Source organism: Nycticebus coucang, chromosome 14 (assembly GCF_027406575.1).
Source record: "Nycticebus coucang isolate mNycCou1 chromosome 14, mNycCou1.pri, whole genome shotgun sequence".
NCBI lineage: Eukaryota > Metazoa > Chordata > Mammalia > Primates > Lorisidae > Nycticebus > Nycticebus coucang.
The window spans coordinates 7,968,139-7,987,430 of record NC_069793.1 but is presented as its reverse complement, the minus strand read 5'-3'; the positions used below and the strand labels follow the sequence as shown (position 1 = coordinate 7,987,430).

General features: G+C 47.5%; 1 protein-coding gene across 1 annotated transcript; it reads right to left on the bottom strand.

The window, feature by feature from the left end:
- Positions 1–1,137: 1,137 nt before the first annotated feature.
- STIP1 (stress induced phosphoprotein 1) lies at positions 1,138–17,693 on the bottom strand. The gene is made up of 14 exons (XM_053560677.1): positions 17,548–17,693; positions 12,958–13,167; positions 12,358–12,499; positions 11,905–12,046; positions 10,040–10,208; positions 8,517–8,643; positions 8,333–8,435; positions 7,967–8,087; positions 6,801–6,897; positions 6,538–6,662; positions 3,274–3,310; positions 2,939–3,042; positions 2,553–2,725; positions 1,138–1,609 (listed from the first exon to the last, which is right to left on the bottom strand). Exons 1-14 carry the CDS (start codon positions 17,554–17,556, stop codon positions 1,537–1,539), a joined length of 1,632 nt encoding a protein of 543 aa, XP_053416652.1. The 5' UTR covers positions 17,557–17,693; the 3' UTR covers positions 1,138–1,536.
- Positions 17,694–19,292: the final 1,599 nt, after the last annotated feature.

Sequence of the window (19,292 nt, the reverse complement as noted above, 5' to 3'; positions counted from 1 at the left end):
TGCTTCTTTTGGAGAGCCCATGAGGCTCACTCCTGTCCAGTCCCTGCTCAGAGGATCTCTGGTGGCCAACATCTTCCCACCCAGCTCCTGCACACAGGAACCAGCCTTTCCGGGAGAACACACTGGGTGCTGGGGGCCACCCAACCCCTTTGGATGGGCAACTCTCTCAACCCTGCCACCCAGATGGGGGAGGGCCTGCTGGAAAAAAGCTGGAGGCTGCTGAAGCTCAGAGGCAAAGAAAGCCTGCCAGCCGCAGCCTCAGGACCATCCCAGCTAGGAAGGAGCACTCTTGGAGCAAATGAGGAAGTTTCACTCCTACCCAGAAGCCTCTTCAGTGCAGGAAGTTTTACATAAATTTGTTGTAACCATGGAAAAATGTAATTATTATTTATCCTTGTTTATGAAACAAGGTCTGGCTCTATTGCCCAGGCTAGAGTGCAGTGGCATCACCATAGCTCACTGTAATCTCAAACTCCTGGGCTCAAGCCGTCCTCCTGCCTCAGCCTCTTGAGCAGCTGAGACCAGAAGTGTGCCCCACCATGCCTACCTTAAGTTTTCTATTTTTTTATAGAGATGTTGTCTAGGTTGATCTAGGTTTAAGTGATCTTCCTGCCTAGCCTCCCCAAATGCTAGGATTACAGGTCTGAGCCACCACACCTGGCTATTAGGTATACTTAAAGCTTAGTACTTTAAGCCATCAGATGAGAACAGTGAGTTATTTAAAACACCTAAAATCCAACACAGCAGCTGACACTGAAGTTGATCTCTCCCAAGAGGTCTGACCATCTCTCACATCAGAATCCTTCAGGGTTGGGCCTAGTGATCTCTGGATCTACCTTTGAGATTAGAGTGTGGATATTTAACAGCACAAGGATCACCTCAAATCTTCTCGCACCTCTGCAACCTTACTCCAGGGGAGCCCCCAGTCCCTTTCAGCTGTTGAGTGACAGCACCACCTAGTGGGCACCTCAGCAAAGCTAGGAGCCCTGCAGTGTTCACATGACCCATCCCACTTCTAAGGCCCACCAGAGGGCAGAGAGATGGCTCAGGTTCCCAGGATGGTCAGTTCACACCTCTCCCAACTCAGGGTGCAATCCCTGCAGTTTTTTGGCAAAAAAAATCACTCAAGGCCAAAGCAACATGTAACCACGCCCGACAGGCTTGCTTTATTGGAGAAGGGGACGTGGAATTAACAATGTGAAGACAGCTGGGGATTGAGGCTGGGAAGAACACTCTCCCCCACCCATATATGCCCACTGCCCCAAATAAAAAATAACCAACTATGAGAGAGCAGCCACTGAGGGGAAAGAGACACAGAACTCGAGGGCAGCAGTGAAGAGACCATGCGTGTGCTGGGAGGGCCCAAGGCAGCGCTGCTCAAATGACAGTACAAGTCTCTGCATCTTCCACGTGGTATGTATAAATATAGAGATAAGCTGTTCTCTCCCCCTTTGTTCCCTTCTACTCTGCGCTGCGTGCGGCGGTCCCAGCTTCTCTTTCCACATCAGGATGAAGGGAAGGGGGGTGACCAAGTCATCACCGAATTGCAATGAGACCCACATCCATCAGCTTCTGAATCTTCTGTGCTATTACAGGATTCTTTAAGTGTCTAGGGACATAGAGACATTATGAGACTTAACCTTGCTCTCAGAGCAGGCCCCAATTCACAACCCTCCAGAAGGCACCAGAGTCAAGGAGTCCCGCAGAGGCACTGCAAAGGCCTCTCCTACATGAGCTGTGCCACCTGCTTTTGAGCCTATAGTCACACTTTTAAAGCCAAATTTTTTCTCCCAGCAATATAGAAGTCCTGGCTTTTCCAAAGGACCACTAAGTTATCATAACTAACATGCAAATAAAACCCTAATTACCGGGCGGTGCCTATAGCTCAGTGAGTAGGGCGCCGGCCCCATATGCCGAGGGTGGTGGGTTCAAACCCGGCCCCGGCCAAACTGCAACCAAAAAATAGCCGGGCGTTGTGGCGGGCGCCTGTAGTCCCAGCTGCTTGGGAGGCTGAGGCAAGAGAATCACATAAGCCCAGGAGCTGGAGGTTGCTGTGAGCCGTGTGACGCCACAGCACTCTACGGAGGGCAATAAAGTGAGACTCCGTCTCTACAAAAAAAACAAACAAACAAACAAAAAAACCCCTAATTACCACCTTACCACCCACTCTACACTTTTTTCTTTTTAGAGACAGAGTCTTACTTTGTCGCCCTCGATAGAGGGTCGTGGCGTCACAGCTCACAGCAACCTGCAGCTCTTGGGCTTAGGCGATACTCTTGCCTCAGCCTCCTAAGTACCTGGGACTACAGGCACCTGCCACAATGCCCAGCTATTTTTTGGTTGTAGTTGTCATTGGCAGGCCCGGGCTGGATTTGAACCCACCAACTCTGGTGTATGTGGCTGGTGCCTTAGCCGCTTGAGCTACAGGCGCTAAGCCACGTTTGTTTTTTTTAATTCCAGCCAGAAGGACCATACCCCTACCACTCTCACGCCTTCTCATTTGCTTCTGCTCCCCATTTTCCTGCAAGGCTGCCCCTCCCAACTCTACTTACTCGCTGAGTGCCTGGGGGTCCTTCTGCATCTGCTCCAGGATGAGCCGCATGGCCGGGTCACTCATTATTTGCTGCACCTCAGGGTCAGCCATAGCCCGCCGCTTCACATCTTCGGGGCTATCATGCCGGTTGTACTGGGCCATCATACAGCGCTGGTAACCATCTGCTGCCTCCTGCGTTGCAGAAAAGACAAAGCAGAAGAGCATTAGCATTTCAGGCTCACTGCTTCAGTAGATCCAAGATAACCAAGAAGGGAAGAAAGCTCACAAGAGAAAAACAGACTTCAAGAGAAATGGAGGTGATGGAAAGAGTAGAGACTGAACAAGGACAAGACTCAAAGGAGCAGCAGGCAGGGGAGAGATGACTGGAGACCAGAAGCAGCCCACCTTGCAGCTGGAGTCCAGGTCTAACGCCTTCTGGTACACATCCATGGCTTTTGTGTAGTCCTTCATTGCTTCTAGGGCAGCTGCTTTCCGTGTATAACCTTTAACTACAAACAGGAGAGGTGAGGCAGTATCAAAAACACAGCCTTCAAGGCTGCTTCTTGCACCTCTTCAACCGCACACCAATACCCTTCCTTCCCTTCTGCCAATGCTAGGTCCTAAAATCAACAAAGCCCTCAAACACGCAGGTAGACAAAGGGTTTGCCCCTTCTTTCTCTGATCTTTTGGCCAGAGGCAGGGGGCAGGGGACAGGGGAGAGGCAGCAGAAAGGCACTTACTGAAGGTTGGTTCCAGCTGGATACATTCCTCACAATCCTAGGAGGAAGCAGCAAAAAAGTATTAGGTTTACTGCTTTAGAGGAGCCCATATGGCAGCCCCATTAGGTGAATTCTGACTCTAAACTCCTCATCCAGCATCACCACAGAGGACTCTGCTTTCTTCTTGCCTCCCTCTCAGTTCTGGCATCTGGTTACTTAAGAATAGGTTAGTTAAGCAGGAGGATGACACAGGACAAAGTGAGGCACCATCACCAGGACAGACAACTACAGGTTATGGACCATCCCGCACAAGACAAATGGCCTGAACCCTTCAATGGTTCAGCAGCTTAACTGTCAAACAGAGGTGGACAAACACCAGACCTTCACTTTGGGGTTCATTTTTAAATATCTTCAAAATGGGAAATTATGAAATCATGAAGAGAAAAAATGCTATGGGATAGAGTAAGCACACCTGGGCCTAATCCCAACTCTTTCACCATGAAGTCATGACTGTTACCAATTCCATTCATTCTTTTTCCCAGGTACAGAACTGGCAAAGAGCCATCCTGCCTCCCAGGTGACTGACAACCTGCTATTATTTGCTTCATAAACCAATGTTTTTGGTGTTATGCCTGTACAATTCCACCAGCAGTAGTGATGTCTCTAGGCCTGATACAGATCCAGGAGACAGTTTCATCAAAACTAAAAACTGGGGTAGCGCCTGTGGCTCAGTGAGTAGGGTGCTAGCCCCATATACTGAGAATGGTGGGTTCAAACCCGGCTCCGGCCAGACTGCAACAAAAAAATAGCTGGGCGTTGTGGTGGGTGCCTGTTGTCCCTGATACTCGGGAGGCAGAGGAAAGAGAATTGCCTAAGCCCAGGAGCTGGAGGTTGCTATGAGATGTGTGACGCCACAGCACTCTACTAAGGGCGATAAAGTAAGACTCTGCCTCTACAAAAAATAAAAAAATTAAAAATTAAATTAAAAAATAAATAAAAACCAACATGGCAGCCATGTTTGGTGGCTCACTCCTATAATCCTAGCACTCTGGGAGGCCAAGGCAGGCGAATTCCCTGAGCTCAGAGTTTGAGACCAGGCTGAGTGAGAGTGAGACCCCATCCCTAGAAAAGACAGAAAGCTAGCTGGGCCAAAAAACAAACAAAAACCCCCAACACGAATCTGGTCTGAGTATCTCTACATAGGTCACATTTTGTCCCCTTCCCACAATATGGTCCAGGCATATCCACCAAAAAACAGCTGTAAAAAACAAAACAAAATAGGGCGGCGCCTGTGGCTCAAGGAGTAGGGCAATGGTCCCATATGCCAGAGGTGGCGGGTTCAAACCCAGCCCCGGCCAAAAAAAAAAATCACACACACAAAAAAAAATAGCCAGGTGTTGTGGCGGGCACCTGTAGTCCCAGCTACTCGGGAGGCTGAGGCAAGAGAATCGCTTAAGCCCAGGAGTTGGAGGTTGCTGTGAGCTGTGTGAGGCCACGGCACTCTACCAAGGGCCATAAAGTGAGACTCTGTCTCTACAAAAACAAAACAAAAAAAAACCCTCAAGATAGAAGCACAGTGACTCATATTCAAAAGAATAATCGGGACAACCCATCCACAGTGTTAAGCACAATCATATCTGACCACACTTGATGTGACAGAACCACCTAGTTGACCTAAACGGAAATAGCGGCCAGGTGTGGTGGCTCACGACTGTAATCCTAGCACTCTGGGAGGCTGAGGCAAGAGGATTCCCTGAGCTCTGGAGTTTGAGACAAACCTGAGCAAGAGGGAGAGTCTACCTCTACTAAAAATAGAGAAACAAGCTGGGCATGCGGCAGGTTGCCTGTAGTCCCAGCTACTCAGGAGGCTACGGAGGATCCCTTGAACGTAGGAGTTTGAAGTTGTTCTTTAGCCTGGGCGAGAAAGCCAGACTGTAACAAAAACAAAACTGAAACAGTAAGAAAGGAGAGTGCGACAGCTGCTATGAGAAACAAGATGGTGGCTCCTCAGAAAATAAAACTCAGGTACTGTATGATCCAGCATTTCAACTTCTGGGTATACACCCACAAGAACTAAAAGCAGGGATATTTGCATTCCCATGTTCCTAGCAGCATTATCCGTAAGTAAAAGGCACAGTGGCTCACGCCTGTAATCCTGACACTCTGGGAGGCTGAGGTGGGTGGATTGCTCCCAAGTTCGAGACCAGCCTGAGCAAAAGTGAGACCCAGTCTCTGCTAAAAACAGAAAAAGTTCAGATAAAAGGATCACTTGAGCCTGAGTTGGTGATTGCTGTGAGCTATGACACTACAGCACTCTACCCAGGGTGATACTCTCAAAAAACAAAAACAGGCTCAGCGCCTATAGGTCAGTGGTTAGGGCACTTGCCACATACAGGGGTGTTGGCTGGTTCGTACCTAGCCCAAGCCTGCTAAACAACAATGACAACTGCAACAACAACAACAACAACAACAACAAAAACAAAAACAGCTGGGTGTTGTGGCGGGTACCTATAGTCCCAGCTACTTGGGAGGCTGAGGCAACAGAATTGCTTAAGTCCAAGAGTTAGAGGTTGCTGTGAGCTGTGATGCCATAGCACTCTACCAAGGGCTACAAAGTGAGATTCTGTCTCAAAAAAAAAAAAAGAACAAAAAGCCCCCCACAAAAGCAAACAAAAAAAGGAGAAATAATCAAAGAATGGACAGACAAAACATAGCAAATACACACAACAGAACATACACCCTTAAAAAGGGAAAAAAGTCAGATCCATGCTCCAATGTGGACAGAACTTGAAGATGTTTTGCTAAGTGAAAAAAGTCACAGAAAACAAAACAATATTTGTTATAAGTGGGGATTCCACTTATATGAAGTACCCAGAGTAGTCAAATTCATAGGAACAGATAAAACAGTAGTTACCAAGAGATTTGGGAGAGGGAAATAGGTAATCAGTGTTAATGGGTATGGAGTTTCAGTTTGGGAAGACAAAAAGTTCTGGACAAGGATGGTGGTGCTGTTGGCACAATAATGTGAACGCACTTAAAGCCATCAAACTGTACTTAAAACGTGAGGAAGGATAATGGGGAGGTTAAAGGTTTGGAGTTCTCAGGGGAGGTGGAGGATCCACTTTCCCAAGTATTCCCAACCTCTAATAACTCCAAGAGCCAGGACTAGGTAGACACAGGTCCTACATTTCGCACATATTCACATCACCGAAGAACAGGAAGAGAGAAAACCCATTCATCATGTGCTGGTTTACATCACGGCTGCCCCACATTCCCGGATCTCACCTTGAGTGCCAGCTGAAACTCCAGGAGTTTGGTGTAGCAGGCAGCTCGATTACTGTACAATTTGGCATCTCGTGGGTTCCTTTTAATGGCTTCTGTATAATGCTTCATGGCCTGGGGATAGTCCCCTGAGTAAGGAAAACAAAGACTATTTCTTAAAAGGCCAAAATCCCCCATCTCCTAGCAGGCCCTATTTTCCCTACAGTCAGGCGCGAGAACCCCTCCCCCAATCCAACGAGTCCCCCTTCTGAGCTGTGGGGCAGTACCTTTCTGAAAACATTCATTGCCTTTGTTCTTCTCCTCCAAGGCCAAGTCAGGGTTTATGTAGGCCAGCCGCTCTTGCTCTTTCAGGATTTTCTCTGCCTAAGGTAAATAATTCTTGGAATAGTAATTTAAACTCCCATAAACATCTTAATACTAGGCTAAAAAGCTAGATTAGGACTTCAATTCTTAAAAAGAGTACTGCTATCAAGGAGTAATATATCACTTTGATTGTAAAAAAACAAGAAAAAATGTTAGGCCGCTATAGTGGCTCACACCTGTAATCCTGGCATTCTGGGAAGTCAAGGTGGGTGGACTGCTTGAGCTCAGGAGTCCAAGACAAGCCTGAGCAAAAGTGAGTCTTTAGCAGAGGTCACTAAAAGCAGAAAAAGTAGGCTGGTGTCATGGAGGGTGCCTACAGTCCCAGCTACTCTGAGACTAAGGCCAGAGGATCTCTTGAACCCAAGAGTTTGAGGGTGCTGTGAACTACAATGCCACAGCACTCTACCCAGGGCAACAGAGTGAGACTCTTGTCTCGAAAAAAAAAAAAAAAGCACCCAAGAAAAAAGTTAAGTTACAGTAAGAATCATAACACTGCTAATGCACTAGTCCTCTCAATATTAATACATTCAAGGTTAAAATCTTGGCTAATGAAAATAAGAGCTACAAAAAAGCTGGATCATTTCCTACATATTGTCAACATTAAAAGACAAGAGGCTGGACACAGTGGCTGATGCCTGTGATCCCAGCACTCTGGGAGGCCCAGGCAGGAAGATAACATGAGCCCAGGAATTTAAAATCAACATTAGTAACACGGTGAGACCCCAGCTCTACCAAAAAAAAAAGAAAAAAGAAAAATTAGCAAGGCATTACAGTGCAGAGTTGTAGTCCCAGCTACTCAAGAGTGTGAGGGAGGGAAGATTGTTTGAGCCCAGGAGATTGAGGTTGCAATAAGCTGTGATGTCACTGTACCCCAACCTGAGCAACAGAGACCCCCCTCTCAAAATAATAAAAATGGCAGAATCACATGAGATGGCCAAATCTACTACCTAGAAAAATTTAAGGCTCATTATTAAATGATGATTTCAGTTAAGATTACAATAAAGAATAAAGTAAGTAGTGATGCTCAATTACTAAGGAACAACAAAACACTCCCTATTTTCCTACCCACCTGCTGGCATTTCTTGAGCACATCTGGGGTTCGGTGCTCTGCCAGAGACTTGTTATAGAAGTGGATGGCGTCCTTGTACTTTTCTTCTTTGAAGTAGGAGTTGCCAATTCGGGCATAAGCTCTGTAAAGACAAGAGTGGATCCTATATAGAAAATGCATTTGCAACTAAAAACAAGGCCCACATCACTATCTGGGCACTACGCCCTTTTAATACTTTTTGTCTGGTCTCCTGTGACCTCCTTTGCAGCCTCTTCTTAGCATTAAGGGGCTCTGTACCCAGCACTCCTCCTCCCAGAGCAGGAAAATGTAAGCCTTGCACAACAAACCCTCCATGCTACTCAAGGCATTCAGGAAGGTCACACATACTTGGCAATCTGTCGGTAGTCCTCTCGGTTTTCTCTCCCCACTTCAATGGCCTTCTCACAAAGCTCCCGGCATTTATTGTAGTCACCCTTTTCAAAGTACACCGCTGCAAGGCAGGATGGTCAAGGAGAAACAGTAAGTCCTTCTTCCCTTAACAAATCCCTTGCCCCTTGTTTTTTGACCTCACCTGCTTGGTTAGTAATGTATGTCATGTTGGTGGGGTCCAGTTCCTTAGCTCTGTCATAATGCTTCAAGGCTGTGTCAAAGTCTTTCTTCTTGTAGGCATCATTCCCCAACTCTTTTTCCTTCAGTGCCTAGACAAGGTTTGGAAGAAGTGAGGGAGCAAATCTAAGCCAGATGACAAAGACAGCAAAGCAAGCTCTCCAAATCCAAAAAGCTTCACCAATCAGCTACAGACTTAAAATAGTCAAGAATGTTTTGCTGCCTCTGAAACCTTCCTTCCCCTGTATCTCTGTCAGAAAGTAGAAGACTTCTTTAGGGGAGAGAGAGAAGAAATCCCTTTAAATTGAAGAAACTTGTGAGGATAGTATAGTTCTGGACCAGGTTTTTTTTTTTTTTTTGCAGTTTTTGGCTGGGGCCGGGCCTGAACCTGCCACCTCTGGTATATGGGGCCGGCGCCCTACTCCTTGAGCACCACCCCGTGGACCAGGTTTTATTCTTAGAGGCTGCAGCAAATCCAGTTTCTGAAATGGGGCTTTCTCAGTATCTTCTTAGTTATTAGAGAATAATGGCAGAGGCGTGGTGAGAGGAAGAGAAGGGTTGTAGTGGTGGCAGGAGTCTTTTGCAGAGCTCACTACCACCCACACTATAGGGCCTTTTTCCAGTTTTAAGACACCCTGAACAACCAATGCTCACCCACTCATTTAAAGGTGCTAAATTTGGCAACAATCTGTTGTTCCCATTTATAAGAAAGGAAATACAATCGTTCTGGCATATGCCTCCTGCTCTGGAACAACCCTGCTAAAGTGACAACTTTCAACTATGCATTGGTCCAGCCAGGAGATGGAAGCCCAAGGACTGATGGAGACCACGTTCTTCTGGATCATGGTGAAGACATGAGCTTTACTGTCTTGTCCTAACCAGTACCCTTGCTGGCAGCAATGCAGCCGCTACGGTGACTACAGAAGGGTAGGTCCTGCTGCTAGAAGTTTTTGAAATACATCAAAAACTAGGAAATCTTCTGTGAACTTAGTCTTTTGACATACTGTTATGGTTCGGTGCCTGTAGCACAGTTCTTATGGCGCTGGCCACGTATACCAAGGCTGGTGGGTTCGAATCCAGTCTGGCCAGCTAAACAACAATGACAAGCGCAACAACAAAAAAATAGCTGGTGAGTGGCGCCTGTGGCTCAGTGAATAGGGCGCTAGCTGTTGTGGCGGGCACCCGTAGTCCCAGTTAATTGGGAGGCTGAGGCAAGAGAATCACATTAGCCCAAGAGTTTGAGGTTGCTGTGAACTGTGACACCACAGCATTCTATTAGAGGGCGACATAGTAGACCCTGTCTCAAAAAAGAAAAAAAACAACATACATATTGCTAATTAGTAACAGCAAGAAGCTTAGGATGTACTAAGCACTCAAAAATAATTATGGCCATCCAAAGTCTATATATGTTCTCATTCAACATACAAATTTTTAGTTTCCATGGTTATGTATAAAAACACAAAAAAAGAGGAGAAAAGAAAATGAGACCTGCTTCTTATTCTCTGGAAGATCTTCTTCCATTGGCTCTGGCTTGGTCTCCTTTTTGGGAGGGGGAGGTGGGGGTGGTGTTGCAACCTCTTCCTCCTCATCCATGCTGCCCAGATCAACCCCGAGGAGGACACTGAGAGTAGTCATGATGCGGGGATCTTGTAGTTTCCTAGTATAGATTTTTTTTAAAAAGAGAAAAAAAAAGCAATTATTCTTCCTCACAACTGATCTTAAACTCTCACTTATGGCTAGAAGCAGTGGCTCACACCTATATGCCTACCACTTTAAGAGGCTGAGGCAGGAGGATGGCTTGAGGCCAGAAGTTTGAAACCAGCACAGGCAACAGTGAGATCTCATCCCAATTTTATTTAGAAAGAACAAAGAGAAAGTTTAGAGCACTTTGAAAGAGAACTGAAAGCTGGTCACTCCCATCAAGGAACAGAGGTTGAGAAAGACCTCTACGAAAAACTTTAAAAAACAAAAGAATTTTTTTAATTAGGTGAGCATGGCAGCGTGCACCTATAGTGTCAGATACTAGGGAGGCTGAGACAGGAGGACAGTGTGAGCTCAGGAGTTGAAGGCTGCAGTAAACTATGATGAAGCCACTGCACTCTAGCCTGGGAGATAGAGCAAGACTAACATTACAAAACAAAACAAACAGGCCAAGTGGACTGCCTGAGCTCACGAGTTTGAGATTAGTCTGAGCAAGAGCAAGACCCCATCTCTATTAAATATAGAGAAACTATCTGGGTGTTGTGGCAAACACCTGTAGTCTCAGCTACTTGGGAGGCTGAGGCAAGAGGATTGCTTAAGCTCAAGAGACTGAAGTTGCTGCAAGCTATGATGACATTATAGCACTCAACACACGGTGACAAACTGAGACTGTCTCAAACATAAAAAACCTAAAACACCCCCTTTCTGCTGCTCATTTATTGCTAAAGGTCAAATTCTTGTATATAGAAGCTCCCCAACCACCAAAAGTGGCTAGATTCTACACCACCCATGAGTTATAACTGAGAATAAGCAAACCTTCAAGAGTCCATCTAAAATGAAGTCACAGGGCAGTGCCTGTGGCTCAGTGAGTAGGGCGCTGGCCCCACATACGGAGGATGGAGGGTTCGAACCTGGCCCCGGTCAAACTGCAACAAAAAAATAGCTGGGCGTTGTGGTGGGCGCCTGTGGTCCCAGCTCCTCAGGAGGCTGAGGCAAGAGAACAGCCTAAGCCCAAGAGTTGGAGGTTGCTGTGAGCTGTGACGCCATGATACTCTACCGAGGGCGACAAAGTGAGACTCTCTGTCTCTAAAAAAAAAAATAAATAAATAAAATGAAGTCACAGAGATCAAATTCATTCCTGGAGCCCAGCAAATATACAGAGGTGTAAGTATGCATCCCAATCTGATCTCAGGAGCCAAAGAATTCAGATAGAAACAGATACCAGCACCAGATTTACAGATAGGTCTTTATATATCTGACGTTCTTTGCAACCCAGTTTTCACTCCAAAGTATCCACAGAGACAGTAGGGCCTATGAGGATGAAAAGAAGGGGACTGAAATGCAAATAGTACAATGGCTCACACCTATAATCCCACTAGTTGTGAGGGCAAGGCAGAAGAACTGCTTGAGGCCAGGAGTTTAAGACCAGCCTGGGTAAGAATGCCAGATTACACCTCTAAAAACGGGGTGGGGGGAATATACACACACATATGCTAATACACGCACTAAAATACAATCTCCAACTGTTCGTTACAGGAAAAGCAAAGGCAGAATCTAGATCAGGAAACCCTTACCTTCTACCAAAGGGTTCCAGGAACACAGCATAAGGTTCCTGCCAATTTCTAAAGAGTCATCATACTGCCTCTACTTACGTGCCCAGGTCGGACGGCTTGTTTCGTAGCTGCTCTATTAGTTCCCGGTAGGTAGGATCACTAAGCAGCGTTCTTGTCCTAGGATCATTCTCCAACTTCTGATACAGGTTGGGCATGTTGAAAGGGTTCATGAATTTCCTCTCTATCCAAACAAAGGAAAGAATGTCACTGTGAAATTGGTTCACTCTTATCACTGTGCACCCTAGCAGACTGACACTGGGAAAACGAACTCAAAATTAATGCCATTAACAAAGTAGCAGGCCAGGGGTGGTGGCTCACGCCTGTAATCCTACCATTCGGGGAGGCCGAGTTGGGTGGATTGCCTGAGCTCACCCAAGACTCCATCTCTATTAAAAATGAAAAACTAAAGCAAGAGGATCGCTTAAGCGCACTCTACCAAGGGTGACGGAGGGAGGGAGGAAGGAGAAAGAAGACAGTATATGTGGTACCTACCTGCTAACCTGGCCTCCATGTTCTGTAAACCTTCTTTGAGCTGAGGGTTATTGGCTTCATGTTTTAAGCCCTCCTCATAGGTTCGTTTGGCTTCTTCAAATCGGTTTAAGAATTCAAGAGCTGCTGCTTTTCGAGAATAACCCTTAAACCAGCAAGGAAAACCACAAAATGTTTTAAAAGACATGTAAGTAAATCCAGAAGATGAACTCAAGAAACTATTCTACACTTCAGGGCCCAAATTGGACACTCACAGGAAGGCCAATGACAAAAAAGAGATGAGTAGGATATAGTGCCAACCTAGAAGACAGAGAATTCAGCCTTCCCTCCCCAATTCCTTTGATCAAGTAGCGTCAGTTTCTTTGGCAGTATTTTCTTCATCAGTAGTATAGCGAATGGAGCCTGTATTACGCTGCATCTCAGATCTAATGAAGCATGCCACTTTTTTGAGGAGTATACTCTTATCAATAGGGAGGTGGCAGGTGGGTGATTATCAGTTGATTGGGAGAGGCAACCAGGAAGGTCAGGAGGCTTGAGTGTGACTCTCAAAAGGCATTCCTGAGGAAGGTCTGATGATTCATTCCCCCTCTCCCCGCAACTTACCTTTCCCCAGTCAGGTTTTAAGTCAACGGTCTTGCAGCCATCCTCATAAGCCTTCTGGTAGTCTCCTTTCTTAGCATAGGCTGCAGAACGATTGCTATAGAGCACATGGTTCTGGGGATCCAACTTAATGGCTTCAGAGTAACACTGTAAGGCGTCATCAATGTTACCAGCACTCAGGGCCTTGTTGCCCTTCTCTTTTAGCTCATTTACCTAAGGAGAAAAGGAGCCCACATAGTTTTTCTATAATATGCCTATTTTATCCCAAGTTTTTATTTATTTATTTTTTTGCAGTTTTTGGCCATTGCTGGGTTTGAACTCAACAACTCCAGCATATGGGGCTGGCGCCCTACTCCTTTGAGCCACAGAAGCCACCCTATTATTTACTTTTTTGAGACAGAGTCTCATTTTATCACCCTCAGTGGAGTGCCACAGCTCACAGCAACCTCAAACTCCTTGGGCTCCAGTGATCCTCTTGCCTCAGCCTCCCCAGTAGCTCGGACTACAGATGCCTACCACAATGCCCAGCTGTTTAAAAACAAAACAAAGGGTCTTACTCTTACTTAGGCTGGCCTCAAACTTCTGAGCTCATGCAATCCACCTACCTCAGCCTCCCAGAGTGCTAGGATTACAGGCGTGAGCCACCATACCTGGTACCATTCCAGGTTATTTATTTATTTAAGAGTCTCGCTATGTGGCCTTAGGTGGAGTACCGTGGTGTCACAGCTCACAGAAACCTAAAACTCTTAGGCTTAAGTGATTCTCTTGCCTCAGCCTCCTGAGTAGCTGGGACAGGCACCTGACATAACGCCCGGCCATTTTTTTTGGTTGTAGTTGCCCTTGTTGTTTGGCAGGCCCAGGCTGAATTCGAACCCTCCCAGTTCTGATGTATGTCGCTGGTGCCCTAGCCACTGAGCCACAGACACCGAGCCCATCCCATGTTTTTAGATGACAATCTTTTCTGGCTATTTTACAGATAAGAAGAGAGAAACTATGTCTTAATTTATTTACATTTCCCCCACCTTTGGGGGCCAGCAAAGAAAGTATAAACAGGAGCAAAAAGCCTATCTCTCTGCTCTCCACTGCTCCTTTGTGGATTAGTAAGAACTCCAGGCCAGGCATGGCAGTGGTGGGCACCTATACAAGTGCTGGCTGGCACTTGGGAGCCTGAAGCAGGAGGATCACTTGAGCCCAGGAGTTCAAAGTTGCAGTAAGCTGTGACCGTAAGCTATGATCATGCCAACGTACTCTAGCCTAGGTGACAGCAAGGACCTATCTTAGAAAAAAAAAAAAACAGGGTGGCGCCTGTGGCTCAAGGAGTAGGGCGCCAGTCCCATATGCCGGAGGTGGCGGTTCAAACCCAGCCCCGGCCAAAAACAAAACAAAACAAAACAAAACATGGTTGGTAAACACATCAGAGTACTGGGAGGGTGACATGCCCCAATTCCTCTGGTGAGGCACATAAGCCATGTGTTTGAGACCTTCCCTATGTCGCTTCGTTTGGCTGGTCCTGATTTGTACCCTTTATAACAAAACTGTAATCATAAATAAAAAAATAAAAAAACGAAAACCTCGGGCAGCGCCTGTGGCTCAGTGAGTAGGGTGCTGTCCCCATATGCCGAGGGTGGCGGGTTCAAACCCAGCCCCGGCCAAACTGCAATAAAAAAAAAAATAGCCGGGTGTTGTGGCGGGCGCCTGTAGTCCCAGCTGCTCGGGAGGCTGAGGCAAGAGAATCGCGGAAGCCCAAGAGTTAGAGGTTGCTGTGAGCCGTGTGACGCCACGGCACTCTACCCGAGGGCGGTACAGTGAGACTCTGTCTCTACAAAAAAAAAAAAAACGAAAACCTCCAAAGTCTCCATGTAAAACTGATGAAGCCACTCCAGGATATACCCACAAGTTCCTTTCATTTAGAAGTAAATTCACTCATCACAGATTTCCAAAGCATCCAAATGATAACACTGAGTACATTCCTAGTTATTCCTCACAGGAAAACGATGGCTCAAGTGTGCACCGTTTCATGTTCTACTTGTTCCAGGGACCCAAAGGCTTTAGGATGGCAACATGTGCACCTGTGCCTCAGCTGCCATTTAGTCCCATCAGGAAGAACCAGTCTTCACTTCCCAGTGTGGTAATATGTCACCACATAGATGAATGTTGTTTCTTGATAGGTAAAAGTAAAGCAGCCCCCCACAAGGTCTCACAATGCTTAAATATTACAAAGGTGACACAGGAAGATAAAGAAACACTATTGTAATAAAGGGTTGAAAAAAGCGAAGTGGGTGTTGGCCCTATCAGAACAAGGCCCTTACTGGGGATACCCAAAAAACATCAAGTGCCCCACACCAGCCTAATTAAGGGTCATACCTCAAAAGCTTCAAACGTGTTGAGAATGCAAACATTCTGTAAGATTCAAATACGTCATTCAAGTTACTAAATCATTTTTTCGTTGCATTTGTCATCCACCTGTAACTCAGTAAATAGATGCAAGAATTCAAGAGAAGTGATTCTGGAACCCAGAGACACACCAATCGGGAACTTCCACCAACCAGACAGATCTTAGAGAGGCAAGGGGCAAAGAAGGCAGCAGAAAATGCCAAATTAAAGAAGCAATCTTGGCCAGGCCCCACGGCTCACACCTGTAATCCTAGCACTCTGGGAGGCTGAGGTAAGAGGATTGCTTGAGCCCAACAGTCTGAGGTTGTTATGAGCTATCATGATGCCAAGACACTCTACCCAGGTCCACAGAGTAAGATTGTGTCTCTAAATAAATAAAGAAGCACTGTTAGAGCCCAGAAAACAAAGTTACAAAACTCAACTGGTATCAAGAGGCAGATGAAGAATAGCTTGAAGTTTTTGCCTAGTCTACAGAAAAGCATTTTTTAAACAGAGTACTACTGACCTGCAGGGATCAGAAAGTCAATTTTGTAGGTCATGACCAGCATTTTTAAAAGTAGAATAGAAAATATCAGCACACTGTGTACTAATAGCAAATACTGTTTTGTTAAATGTTCTACAGGTGCATGTCTGTTTTGTGTTAAATGTAAAACGTGTAGCATTGTGGGATTCATTTGAAAGGCCCCTATTAAAAAAAAAATACAATCTTGGACATGCAAATTTGGCCAACTTGAATATTTCCTAAACTGGAACGTGGATCAGTTGAAAATAAAAACAAAAGGTAGAGAAGTAAGTATGTGCAATGGGTTTATTTTCAGCAATGGGTACAAGACAGTGTCTAAGGCACTTGGGATTAAATGCCAGGTCACCTATACAAATGTTAAATTTGCAGGCGAACTTTGTACACAACATACAACTTATGTAAAAGAACACTGACCTGTAACGTATCATTTCTGTAACAGGAGTTTAAAAATTTTTGGTAACAGCAGGAACACCCTTTCTTAACTGCAGAAGAGCAAGGTCTTATTCCAGAATCTCTGCTTTGCCTATACTATATAGCCTGTTTAATATAATTTATTACAAGGGCACAAAAAATTTACTAACCTCTCCATTTCCACTCTCTTTAAGTGAGCAGAAAGGTCCCAGCTTTTTGCCTAAGGAGCCATTGCTACACTGCAGCAAAGGTTCAGCTTTGTAAATCACACCAAAAAAAGTAAACTTTTTTATTTCCGATGAATCATTACAGCTCAATAACAGCTTCCAATGGAACAAAATCTCTGTAGGCCTTTGACAACTACAGGCCACTTAAAACATACTTAAGTCACTGAGAGCAAGCAAGCAGCAGCAGCAGCTTCAAACTTGGCCTCCTCAAAATGCTGAGCGGACGCACAGAACTTCGTGCTGCTCATCTATAGAATCCAAATTGTTTAAAGTCACTAATTCTTCCCCAAGTAACCAGAAACCGATCTTTCGGCAGCGTCAGTCCTCAGTCCCTCTACAATCACACGATCCCATTCAGAGGGGGAGGGGCAGCACATACATTCGTAAAACACTGGCAGAGATGAAATTCCTTCCAAAGACTTTTACAGTATCCTCCCCTTTTCTGCATCAGGAAAAGTCGGTCTGCTGCTCGTCAAACCTCCACTCAACACTCTCCCACCCCGACCTCGCTAGATGCAGAAAAGTAGTACTTAACACAACCGAGTCCCAGGCTGCTAAAAGCCTCAGCTACTCCCAGGGTATCACCGCCCCCACTCCCGGGATTCCTCCAAGTTAACCCTGGCCAAGTAGGCTTCTCCGTCGGGAGTCTCTGCTCTCCCAGACCGCCACTGCCCCGGTGACTCCGGCCCCTCGCCCACCTCCACCCCTCCCGACCCCGCTTATCCCGAAGCCACATCTCGGTCACCTCCTGGGCCCAGCCACTGCCCCTCTTCCCGCCGAGCAGGCTCACGCCGGACTGGGGCCTCCTCGCCGAGCCAGGAAGAGATGGGCGCTCCCGGGGCCGGGCCTCGCTACAAACCTCCCTCCGGCCCGCCAGCCGCGGCCCTCACACACTCGACTCCCCCCTGCAGCTCCGTCCGGCCCGGTACTCCGCCCTGACCGCCTCAATCGGATGCCCGCTCTGCCCCTCTACTGCGGCCTAGCCTCGGCCGATCCCCGAGCGGTCCCGGGGGTTTTCAGCCGCCCCTCCCCCTTCACCTGCTCCATAGCCCGGCTCGGAACCCCGTTGAATCGAATCCGTCCGCTCCGCGTTCCCAACTGCACGCGCCGCCTTCTGGAACCTACTAGAAGCTGCCGGGACCCCGGCTCCCGCCCCTTCCTCGCCTCCTCACTGGTCGAACACTTCTAGGGGGCTCTCTGTGCTCCCCTACTATTGGCTTGAAGTCCAGCCTATCATCTTTGCTTCCCTCTCATTGGACAGCGGAGAGTAATTCCTTCAACCCTGCCTCCTCCGCACCTCGAGCTCCGCCTATCTCAGGCCTCCCGAATGGAGGGAGGAATGGACTTCTAAGAAACGGATTGGTCGCTGGGTCCGTCCATCGTGGCTGCGCCAGCCGCGCCCATTGGTCCTGTTCTTTCTGGAAATTTCCACCTCTCCCATTGGGTTGCGTGTTACCATGTCCGAACGTCCCTCAGAATAAAGAGAATTTCAATTGGGCGGAGATTTGCCAACACTGTGCTCTGATAGGTTTGAATTGCTGTCGTTCAATGGGGCTTCGCGCCGCTGGGGGCTCCGGGCAGCCCCGGCTGCAGGCGGCGGTGTGTCGCTGTGGCTCCGGGGGATGTGGGGTCCGGGTGCCGCGAGGCCGCTTCCGCCTTACTGTGCCGCGAGTTCAGCCAAGGCGGTCCTCTGCTTCCCAACGAGATGGCCTGGTCCTTCCCCTTTGGGTCTGCCTTGGGGGTCCCAGCCGACGGGTGACAGTCCCCACTAGCGTCAGGAGAGCTACTTGGCGCTTGACCGCCAAGTGCCCGCGCTGTTCAGCGCTCCGGCTTCAGCCCTGGCCCTCCCAGCTTCCTGGCTGTGAGGTTCAGCATGTTCCAAAACGCTGCGTGGCTGTGAAGGTGCGGGGGCTTGGGCTGCCCAGGCCCAGATCCTACCGCGGCAGGGCCGGCTGGGCTGCTGGGTGGCCTCAGTGGAGCCGCACACCTCTCTGAGCTCTTGGGTAAATAGTTTGGTAATGTAGGGCAAGGATGAGTCTTACGGTAGACTATTTAGCTCGAGGAAGCACTTTATTGAGGAGACGTCCTTCCCGCCCTTCTATTGTAAAGGGGTAAAGGAAACAAAGAGCCATATGAGGCGCTTGACCACCTGCCTTAAATCCCAGCCACAAATGTCAGATGTAGGGCAGGCAGAGAGGGGGAATGGCAGAGAAGAGTTGGGCTTGGGGCGGCGCCTGTGGCTCAATGGAGTAGGGTGCTGGTCTCATATGCCAGAGGTGGCGGGTTCAAACCTGGCCCCGGCCAAAAACTGCAAAAGAAAGAAAGAAAGAGTTGGGCTTGCAGGATTAAAATGCTGCATTCGCTGCCCGGTTGGCATGACATGTGATTCATGAGCAAAGAAGTCCCATTAATTGGGGTCTTGGGCCCTGCCATTCCTCGTTCTTCTCCCCTGTCATGTTGTCTCCCTCTGCTTAAAGTGCCCACTCTATACCAGGAGCTTCATCTCAGCCATCTCTTATTCATTTTGGACACTGCAACCAAGTGACAGCTGATCCGCATACCTGGTCATCCTCCTTCTAGACTGTAGGGCTGGGCTCAGGGCCTATCTAACCTGCTTTTCTCACCTTTGCCCAGACTCCCACCTTCAGCACCGAACTGCAGCCACACTTAACATCTCCTCCGTGAGCTAGGCTGGCCCCTTCACTCTTCCTGCTGCTGGCATCCCTCTCCCACCAACTCTACCAGGCTAATATCCCATCTTGGAGGCTGAAATGTGCTGTAAA

What these genes read in the sequence shown, in the direction of transcription:
- STIP1 (XM_053560677.1), bottom strand. An exon ending in AAGCCGTCCGACCTGGGCAC is followed by an intron (nt 10,209 to 11,904) that starts GTAAGTAGAGGC and finishes AATCTATACTAG; the next exon opens with GAAACTACAAGATCCCCGCA. An exon ending in TGCTCAAGAAATGCCAGCAG is followed by an intron (nt 6,898 to 7,966) that starts GTGGGTAGGAAA and finishes TATTTACCTTAG; the next exon opens with GCAGAGAAAATCCTGAAAGA.